At 37.2% G+C, this 11,429-nt stretch overlaps 1 protein-coding gene across 1 annotated transcript; it reads left to right on the forward strand.

Annotated features, from left to right (window-relative positions):
• Positions 1–6,908: 6,908 nt before the first annotated feature.
• Positions 6,909–10,389, forward strand: LOC149173418 (uncharacterized). The gene is made up of 2 exons (XM_089424594.1): positions 6,909–9,755; positions 9,863–10,389. Exons 1-2 carry the CDS (start codon positions 7,016–7,018, stop codon positions 10,309–10,311), a joined length of 3,189 nt encoding a protein of 1,062 aa, XP_089280720.1. The 5' UTR covers positions 6,909–7,015; the 3' UTR covers positions 10,312–10,389.
• Positions 10,390–11,429: the final 1,040 nt, after the last annotated feature.

An 11,429-nucleotide genomic window follows, 5' to 3' on the forward strand; every position in this document is an offset into this window, starting at 1 on the left:
GAGATAGTTCAGACTTCCCACCAGTTGACGATACATAGTTCCATTCACCTCTTTGGTTCCATCATCACTGCACAATTTGACATTCTGTTCTAAAGGAGTAGATGTTGCCTTGCATTTAATCATATTGAATCTTTTAAGGATTTCCCTTGTATATTTGCTTTGTGTGATCAGTGTCTTACCAGGCTCCCTCCAAACTTCAAGACCTAAACAATAATGCAATTCACCAAGATCCTTCATCTCAAATACATGTGACAACTGATTTTTAATTTCTTCAATCAACTTGCATGCATTTCTTGTTATGATTAGATCATCAACATATACAGATATTAAAGCAACATTCTTGTCTTCATCTTCCTTGATGTATAAATTAGGATCATTCTTGCTTCTTATAAAACCTTTCTCATAAAAGAAAGAATCAATTTTCACATACCATGATCTTGGTGCTTGTTTCAAGCCATATAAAGCTTTCTTTAACCTGCAAACCAGATGCTCCTGTCCCTGTTTTACAAACCCTTCAGGTTGAACTAAATAAACTTCTTCTTTTAACTCACCATTCAAAAATGCAGATTTGACATCTAATTGGTGCATTTTCCAATTATATTTTGTAGCTAATGCAATCATAATTCTAATTGTGTTCATCTTAGCTACAGGTGCAAAAGTATCTTCATAATCAATTCCCTCCTTTTGTGAATATCCTTTGGCAACCAATCTAGCTTTATGTTTATCAATACTTCCATCAGCATTAAATTTAAATTTATAAAGCCATTTGCATCCTACGGGAACTTTGTTTTTAGGCAATTCTGTTAATTCCCATGTGTCATTCTTCATTATAGAGTTATATTCTTCATTCATTGCATTTCTCCATTCTTCATATTCTTTAGCTTCATCATAGCTTGAAGGTTCTACAACATTCATAACCTGAGACATTAATGCATAATCTTTATACTTTACAGGTACCTGACTTTGACGTGATGACCTTCTTGGAGTTTTACTGCTTTCATCTTTATTTTGGCTTTGCAGAGTCTCCTCTCCTCTCTTTGGAGTGTCATGACTGCTTGATGCTACTTGTTCTTGATCTTGTACCTGTTCCTGTGCTTGTTCCTGTTCTTGTTCAACACTTGTGTCTAATTTGACATAATCATCAATATTATGCCATACACTATTATTTATTTTATCACCTTCATTTGCATTCTCATGAAACACCACATCCCTACTTGCAAGCAGTCTATGAGTACTGGGATCAAACAACTTATATGCTTTCTGATTATCACAATAGCCAATAAATATGCACTTAATTGCCTTTGCATCAAGTTTTCTTCTTTCATCTTTTGGAATATGAGCATATGCCTTGCAACCAAAAACTCTTAAATGACTCACTTTTGGTTTGTACCCATAAAATGCTTCAAAAGGTGTTTTAAGCTCTAAACTTTTGGTTGGACTCCTATTTTTCAAATAAACAGCAGTATTAATGGCTTCAGCCCAAAAAACATTAGAGATATTTTTACCTTGAAGCATACTACGTGCACATTCAACTAGTGTTCTGTTTTTCCTCTCAGCAACTCCATTTTGCTGAGGTGTATGTGGCACTGTAAATTGTTGTTGAATCCCATTGCTTTTACAATATTGATTAAATTCTCTTGATTTGAATTCTCCCCCTTGATCAGATCTCAAGATTTTGATATAATTACCAGTTTGTTTTTCTACCATATTCTTAAATTCTTTAAAATACTCAAAAACATCACTCTTCTTTCTTATGAAATAAACCCATGTATATCTAGATCTATCATCCACAAAAATAAGAAAATACCATGCTCCACCAATAGATCTAGTTTTCATAGGTCCACATACATCAGTATGAATTAATTCAAGTATTTCCCTTTGCCTTTTTTCTTTATGTATAGGAAATTCCTCCCTATGTTGCTTGCCAAGTACACATGCCTCACATTCAACATGATCATTTTTCAAGACAGGAAGACCTTCAACCATAGTGTTCTTTTGAAGTAGCATTAAATCTTTGTGATTTAGATGTCCATACCTTTGATGCCATAAATCTACTGTTGATATTGCTGTAGATGCCAATGCTTGATGACTTTTCCTGGTCACATCCAGCTTATACAAGCCTCCAACTTTGGTTCCTGTGGCAATAACCTTGTATTTATCTTGAATGTCTTTCACTACACACTGTGATTTAAAAAATTCCACCGTCAAATCTTGGTCAACAATAGTAGAAACAGAAATTAAATTCTTTTTAATATCAGGGACATACATCACATTATGAATCTGTTTCTCTTGTCCATTAGGCAAATTCACACCTATTACTCCATAACCTTGAACTTTAAGTGATCTGTTATCTCCTAGGCAAACATATGTTCCATCAATATTTTCATGATATTCATCAAACCACTCCTTATTACAAGACATATGGAGTGATGCACCAGAATCAATGAACCAAGCATTCTTATCATCATTTTCCACAGACAATGCAGCATCAGAAACAAACAATTTAAGATTTTTAAATCCATCATTGATATCTTTGTCCACAAAATTTCCATTATGCCTTCTGTTTCTTTGCCTAGACTCATTATATTTCCTTTTATAGCAATCTTTAGAATGATGCCCAGGTTTGCCACAATAATAACACTCATCATTCTTCTTTGGAAATTTAGACTGTATCATACCTTTTTGCTTTGCTTGAAACTTGCCTCCTTTGTTCTTGTCCCATGGTTTGCCTCTGTATGGATATTTGCCCTTGGCCACCAATGCCAAATCTGAACTGCTAGAGCCCAAATTAAAGTTCTTCATCCTCTCCTCTTCTTGTAGAAGAATTCTTGTCAATTCATCAAATGAAGGGGGTTTCTCTCTAGCTGCAAGACTTGAAACAAAAATTTGATAATCTTGCACTAAGCCATTTAATATGATGGTGACTAAGTCAGTATTAGACACCTTTTCGCCAATATCTCCTAACTTATCACTTAAATCTTTGACACGAGATATAAAATTGCTTATATTTTCATTTGCTTCCATTTTTAGAGATAAAAGCTTAGTCTTCAAAAACAAGATTCGGTTTGTATTTGCTGTCTCATACAAACCCTTCAACATATCCCATGTTTCTTTCGATGTCTTGCAATCTCTGATGTGAGGAATAATGTTGTCCTTTACGGACATACGCAGCAGCACCTTTGCTTTTGTCTCCCTTCTCTCCCAATCTGGAATAGAACCTGCAACAGTGGGTTTGGGCTCATCCCCATTCACAATGGGCCACAAATTATTACCTTCTAAAATAGTCATTAGCTTGAATTTCCAGTTTACATAATTTTCGCCATCAAGCTTGGTGGATTCATTCATATAATTATCAAGCAATAAATTTGCCATGAAAAAAAACTTTATCCAATCACCAAAATACCACCAAATCCAAATGCACCAATTTTTCACTATATCTCAAAATCTTTTACACCACTCATGCACCATAAAAATCTTCTTTTTTTCCTTTTTTTTAATAAACCCAATTAAAACAAAAATACACTCAAAAGTCTCCAAAATAATTTTGACGTAAGGTTCTTTTACAACTTTAATGACCGTGTGTAAATATATTAAATTCTTTCCATTATTTCAATCGACCCTCATTTATTTTATTGCATTTTGAGAAAATTCAACACCAACGCACATGACTTTTACTCCATACTTGGCCAGGCTTGAGCAGGAACAAGCTTCACGACTTTTACTCTAATGCACATGACTTTTACTCCATATCAAAAAGCGCATCAGAAACAAACATAACTTTTACTCCACACCATATCAAAAAGCGCATAACTTAAAACAACACAGCTTACTCAACATATCTTTTTCAGAAAATCAAACCAAACACTAAGAAGTAGTTAACGTCTGTCTTACTATCCATTAATTGACCAGACTTCTCACAAAGCAAAAGTTTCAAATCCGCTGGACTTGATTCCCTCCGAAACGGCGTGCTTCGCAAGCTTCTCCACGCTCACCGCAGCAACCCACAGTTCACACCTCACTTTAAAGCGATATTTCACCTCCTTATATACTGCACCGAGCTTCACACAGCTCTTGACCACACAGCTCCTCTGCAGCACAGCAACGCACTCCTCACACAGCGCTCAACTACACAGCGACACACAGCGCCTCTGCAACACAGCGACACACAGCTTCTCGACCTCACAGCTCTGATACCATGTAAATGATCAGAGGCACACAACACACCAACACACTCAGACACATTGAACACAAGAACCTGAGAACTTGCTTTCATTGATCAGATATATATACATGCAGGAGAAGTTTCTGGAGCAGGGTTTAGTCGGTGGCTTCCATGAGAAGCCTCCCTCATTGTCAATTCCGCCGACTTCTAGAACAGCGGCTGATACAACACTTCTAGAACAGCGGCTGATACAACATTAAATAGTTTGTTGAATATTGCGGACAGGTAGTTGGAATTACTTATGGTTTCCAACACGGCGAGGCCACAATCATCATTGTTTAGACAAAACCAGGTCCCAAAATATTCGCGTGTAATCGAATTTTTGAGATGGAGAGGGCAAACGTCTGGACTGGTTAGAGGGAAGAATTTGAGATGTTCCAGCGAGTCCGCAGTTATTTCCGAATTGGAATTGAAAGGTGCATTAAATCCCCGGCGGTAAGACGGCGATGGAAATCGGAATTCCAGTCAGATGTCGACTTTAATGCGGAGGGTGGCGGCGCTAGGCAGAGCTCGCGGAGGGTGGCAGAGGGTGGAGGAATTATCGGAGGCGGGAGTCTGACGTTTTTTCCGGGCGGTGAAGGAAACCAGACAATTCCTCAGCCTTATTAGAGTACTCCTAAACGAGACAGTTGTTAGATTTAAAAAATATGACAAAAACCCACATTTCCACATAAATAAGAAAAGAATATGACATTTCGATAAAATTATTCGGATAAAATAATCACCATTAACGAAAAACACATTCTCATAAATGTTTTCCAAATCTATCCATGTTTATTAATTTGATGACTATCTATGTTTATTAACTATGAAAATATTTAATAAAAATGATGTACAAAGTATTCTATTATATATAAGATAATACAACCTTTTAAAAATGTATATATTTATGATAAAGGAAAATGGAATTTCTAATCAACACTCACGTAAATAAGAAAATAACATTAACGATCTTTTCGAGATGTGGTCCCTTAGTTTCTCATTTTCCTGTTTGAAGTTTGAATAATAGACGAGACGAAACGAGAGAATCAAATATTTCCGAAAGGAATAGTCTAACAGGGGGAGGAATTGCTTCCGGGATCTCCTCTCTTGCGAGGCCACAATCTTCATTGTTTAGACAAAACCAAGGCCCAAAATATTCGCGTGTAATCGAATTTTTGAGATGGAGAGGGTAAACGTCTGGACTGGTTAGAGGGAAGAATTTGAGATGTTCCAGCAAGCCAGCGGTTATTTCCGAATTTGAATTGGAAGGTGCATTAACTCCTCGGTGGCAAGACGGCGATGGAAATCGGAATTCTTGTGAGACTTTAATGCCGATGGTGGCGGAGCTCGCGTGGAGGAATTACCGGTGACCGGAGCCGGATGTTTTTCTGGTCGGTGACAGAAACCGAGTAATTTCTCCACCTTATTAGACTACTCCGTCCAGAGGTTTTTTTAATCGGTAACAGAAATCGAGCAATTTCTCCACCTTGTTAGATTACTCCGTCTCGTTTATTCAAACTTCAAACTTCAAACAAGTGTTTTTAGATTTAATTAATGTAAGTACGCTCTTCTTTTTGGAAAATTAAGCCACCCGAACATTTCGGAAAGATTTGATTCTCATTTATTCAAACTTCTAACACTAAAATGAAATTTTTAAATTTAATTAATGTGAGTGTCCTCTTCTTTTTGGACAATGAAGCGACCCGAACATATCGGAAAGATTTGCTTCTCTCCTTGATTCAAACTTCGAACAGTAAAATGGAATTTTTGGATTTAATTAATGTGAGTGCGCTCTTGTTTTTGAAAATGAAGCGACCCGAACATATCAGAAAGATTTGATTCTCTCCTTTATCTAAACTTCGAACAGTAAAATGGAATAATGGATTTAATTAATGTGAGTGCGCTTTTCTTTTTGGAAAATCAAGCGACCCGAACATATCAGAAAGATTTGATTCTCTTCTTTATTCAAACTTCGAACAGTAAAATGGAATTTTTAGATTTAATTAATGTGAGTGCGCTCTTCTTTTTGGAAACTGAAGCGACCCGAACATATCAGAAAGATTTGATTCTCTCCTTTATTCAAACTTCGAACAGTAAAATGGAATTTTTAGATTTAATTAATGTGAGTGCGCTCTTCTTTTTGGAAAATGAAGCGACCCAAACATATCGGAAAGATTTGATTCTCTCCTTTATTCAAACTTCGAACAGTGAAATGGAATTTTTGGATTTAATTAATGTGAATGCGCTTTTCTTTTTGGAAAATGAAGCGACCCGAACATATCGGAAAGATTTGATTCTCTCCTTTATTCAAACTTCGAACAGTGAAATGGAAAATTAAGGAAAATTAAGGGACCACATCTGGAAAAGATTTCCAGATGGTTAATGGGAAAGAAACTCCATTTTCTGTCCCGGGTATTGCTTTCTTACTTTCCCGAAGAATCGTTATTTGCCATCATTGTTTGAATGTATGTATCAGACATCATCGTTTATTCCAACTTCGTTTAATTTACTTTAATGTTTCCAAATTTACTTTAAGAGAAAACCAAATTATTCCAACTTCGTTTAATTTACTTTAATGTTTTAAGTAATATTGACTTGGAGCGCGGACTTTTTGGACACTCATTCTACCCGATGGGGAGTGCAAATGCTGGGGATTTATTTTAATCTGACTGCGTTTTCTCTTTGCAAAATTAAGAAACCCGGAGATATCGGAAATAATTGATTCTCTTCACTCAATGCAGCAGCTATATAGCTACTACATTACCAAACTCCATTTTCTCATCAGAAACCATTCTTTCTCTCACGCAAGAGATGCAGATTACCATAATGCTTCTCCTCGCCACCCTTTCTTTCATTCTCTTTCTCAATCCTCCTTTTGTCTTTTCCACACCCATCGCCCATTTCCCTCACCATCCTCCTCGTCTCACCAATGCTTCCGATCAACACGCTCTGCTTGCATTCAAGTCTGCAATCACATATGATCCCTACCAATCCTTAGCCGCTACCTGGAAACCGAATGTTTCGTTCTGCGAGTGGACGGGCATCATATGCAGCAGGCGCAGGCAGAGAGTCGTTTCCCTCAATGTTTCGCACATGGGATTACAAGGTACAATCTCTCCCCTTCTCGCCAATCTCTCCTTTCTTACAGTACTCAGCCTTCGCAATAACAGTTTCCACGGTCAAATTCCCTATCAATTGGGAACCCTCTCTCGCTTAAAGATGCTTCGCCTGTCTCAGAATCAACTCCAGGGTTCCATTCCGCCCACTCTCGGTAGCTGCCGCAGTTTACGGAACTTGACTCTCTCCTATAACAATCTCACGGGAAACATTCCCCCACAACTATGTGTTCTCCCGAAGCTACTGACCATGGCCTTGGGAGCTAACAATTTGACGGGAACAATCCCGGACTGCTTGGGAAACATATCCTCTTTGCAGTACTTAGAATTGGCTAGAAACAACCTTCACGGCAGTGTTCCTTCCGAATTGGGTATGCTAAGCCAGCTCAGCGTTCTTGATCTGTGTGAGAACCATCTGACGGGACGCATTCCGTCTTCGTTGTCCAACTGCACCAATCTTGAAGCATTGGATATATCTTTTAACCAATTAGTTGGCCACATTCCGTCGGAGTTGTGTACCAAGAAGACCGCCCAGTTAAAGGACCTCTATCTGTCTGATAATCAGCTGAGTGGCAGCGTTCCTTCATCCCTCTTCAATTGTACCAAGTTACAATCGATTGCCTTAGCAGGGAACCAGCTCAGCGGAATAGTGCCTATGGAGTTGGGTAAATTGACACATCTCCGGCGGCTTTTGCTTGGCGACAATTACCTTATTAGCGGCAACACCACGAGATGCCCGATTCTAACAGCTCTTAGTAACTGTTCCGATCTACAACTTGTAGACTTATCTGATAATAACTTCACTGGGCAATTGCCGTTTTCTATAGGCCACCTCTCTACAAAACTCTACTACTTAGACTTGGGTATCAACGAATTAGCTGGAGAAATACCTCCTGCTATTGGAAATTTAAGTAGCTTAACATTCCTTAGTTTAAAAGGTAATTCTTTTACAGGGTCAATCCCATCTTCAGTTATTATGCTTCAGAAGTTGGAGAGGTTATATATGGATTCCAATAATTTACAAGGAAACATTCCAATGGAAATTGGGCAGCTAAAGAGCTTAGGTCTCTTATATCTTTTTGGAAATAATTTGTCTGGAAAAATCCCTGATTCTATGGCCAACCTCCAACAACTAAGATATTTAGATCTTAATCATAACCAGTTATCAGGAAACATACCTGCAAATGTAGGGAAATGTGTGAACTTACTAGAGCTAGATCTATCATACAACAAGCTTAGTGGGCACATACCTCAAGAGCTTGCAGGCCTTGCAAATTTAGCCTTCTATTTCAACTTGTCAAACAATTTATTAAGTGGCCATGTACCTTTAGAACTAGGAAAGTTCAATAAGCTTCAAGCCATAGATATTTCTGCAAATCAAATAACTGGCTACATTCCAAGTATCGTCGGAAGCTGCAAAGAAGTAGCATATCTGAATCTTTCTTACAATGCACTTGAAGGTCCAATTCCAGTGTCAATCAGTGAACTTCTAAGTCTTCAAGACCTAGATCTCTCCTCCAACAATTTGTCAGGTGGAATACCTATATCACTAGCAAATCTCACAATGCTCCATCACTTGAATTTTTCTTTTAACAAGTTGTCAGGGGAAGTCCCTAAAGAAGGAGTTTTCAAAAAGATTGGTGCCACAGCATTTATGGGAAATCTTGGTCTATGTGGACCTTGGGTAAATCTACCACCGTGCTATGCTCATAAACATAAAAGTGTTTTGAATCTCAAAAGAGTTATCATACCTGTTGTTGTTGTAGCAATTGTTGTATTGTGTTTGTTTCTTGCAATCTTGTGGAGAAAGAATTGTAGGAGAAATATTCAGAGAGACACTGGTCCATCATTAAATGTGGGGCATCGAAGAATCTCCTATGCAGAGCTCGTCATTGCAACAAATGAATTTAGTGATGCAAACTTGTTAGGAATTGGTAGTTTTGGAAAAGTGTACAAAGGGATTTTGAATGATGGCACAATGGTTGCTGTCAAGCTTCTCAATCTACAAAATGAAGGGGCTCAAAAGAGTTTTGATAGAGAATGCAAAGTTTTGGGTAGAGTTAGACACCGGAATTTGATTCGGGTCATAACTTGCTATTCAGATCTCCAAATCAAAGCTTTGATATTTCCATTAATGCCAAAAGGAAGCCTAGAAAAGTGGTTATATCCCGATGATGGAGAACAAAGTTGTTTGAATTTGATTCAAAGGTTGAATATAGCAATAGATATCGCCCAAGGCATGACATATCTCCATCATCATTGCTTTGTGCAAGTGATTCATTGTGATTTGAAACCCAACAATGTGTTGTTGGGTGAAGATATGACTGCATATTTAATAGACTTTGGCATTGCTACTATATGTTTTGCAAATAATGAAGATGGAGCTCTCACTTCCACAAATGCACTCAAAGGATCTACTGGGTACATTCCTCCAGGTATTATTTAAACTATATCCCATATGAAGCAATCTTATGATTTTCTTATGTTTACTTAACATTTTCAATTAAATTAAAAAACTTAAGATGAGGATCTATGAATGCAGAATATGGAGTGGGAGGACAAGTTACAACCAAAGGTGATGTTTATAGCTATGGAATAGTGCTATTGGAAATGCTCACTAGAAAGAAGCCCACCCATGACATGTTTGTAGAAGGAATGACATTGCACAAATGGGTGGGTAGTAGTTTTCCAAACCAAGTACAAGAAGTGGTGGACATGGGTCTATTAACGAGGACTAGTAGATGCATTGAAGAAGATAAAGATCTCAATTGTCTCAGTGCACTGATAAATGTGGGTTTGCTTTGCACAAATGAATCTCCTCAAGGACGACCTACAATGATGGGCATTCTAGGCACATTGCAAAACATCAAAGACACTTTTTTGAGCACTACTTCCATTCCCAAATTCCAATCAAATCTAACACATTTGTTGGGTAGTACAAGTGCTACTATCAACAACATTTGTGAAGGTCAAAGTTCTTCCACATCTTAGTCTATTGTAACAAAGTAGTGGTTATATGCTTCTTTGTACATAAATCTTTGTTGTTGATTGCATATAAATGTTTTATTATTGATTGCATGTAAATGTAAACAATAGAGTTATATCTACTCATGGGTGGTGTTTTGGAAATGTGTTTATGATTATAATTTATTATTCTATCTTTAAAAAACAATTATATTCAATATCCTTTACATCTATATGAATGTGTGACACTCTTCTGGTATTAAATACAAGAAGAATTTTGTATTTGTTATGTTTTTTAGTTTTTATACCACTCTTTACGAGTAAGGGTAGAAAAGTCTATCTTTCACTTTTAAAACTTGTCATAACCAACATAAAAAATGATACTACAATTTAATTTAAAGGAACAAGAAAAGTTAATTAACACACATCTTTGACAATTCAGACGAGCTTTAACTTTAAGTAATCATAGTTCACAAATTCTATCTTGCCCCATCTTGAGAACTTTATTGTCATAACAGCTACCAGGAAAACATATAGCTTTTCTATCTTTAAATAAATTAGTAAATCTCATTTCTTTGAAGAAGTCAGGATTTTGTATCTAAAAGCATGGTGTAGAAGTCAGGATTCTGTAGCTAAATGTTGCGATGATGTTTACAACAACAAGAGTTTTGAGTTTTTCAGAGGAGCATCTTTGTGACTAACAGGCAGCTATATTCCATTGCGAGATTCTTTTAAATGCAATTTCCAACCTTCACTTCGCCTTCAAAATCTCCAAGGTGGATAGCGGCAAAGAGGTCCATTTCTCTCTGCGCATTTCTACTCACAACTTATTTCGTTTTTCTTGAAACAGATTCTTGAAACAGATTCTGTTAGTTAAGGAAGGGGAATGCAGCAATGGTGGTTATTGTACAGAAAGCAGATTTTACATCAAATTTGATCTCAAATTCTCTGAGAAAAGCATGATGGAGTTGTCAAGATTTTCGACATCGCTTATCCCACTCAAAAGCCCACCTGTGAAATCTCACTAGAACTTGCTGAAAGGATTGGAAAACTTGCAGTGGTGGAGCATGATTCTTCCCTTCTGACTATGTTCATCCAACTTCCAGAGAGCCTGTGCATGCGTATTAATTGAAGCAATACACATA

Source organism: Pinus tabuliformis, chromosome 4_2 (genome assembly GCF_031772625.1).
Source record: "Pinus tabuliformis cultivar Carrire ecotype Pingquan chromosome 4_2, CPIR1, whole genome shotgun sequence".
In the NCBI taxonomy this organism is placed as follows: domain Eukaryota; kingdom Viridiplantae; phylum Streptophyta; class Pinopsida; order Pinales; family Pinaceae; genus Pinus; species Pinus tabuliformis.

What these genes read in the sequence shown, in the direction of transcription:
- LOC149173418 (XM_089424594.1), top strand. Translation starts at nt 7,016, where the DNA reads ATGCAGATTACCATAATGCTTCTCCTCGCCACCCTTTCTTTCATTCTC. An exon ending in TACTGGGTACATTCCTCCAG is followed by an intron (nt 9,756 to 9,862) that starts GTATTATTTAAA and finishes CTATGAATGCAG; the next exon opens with AATATGGAGTGGGAGGACAA.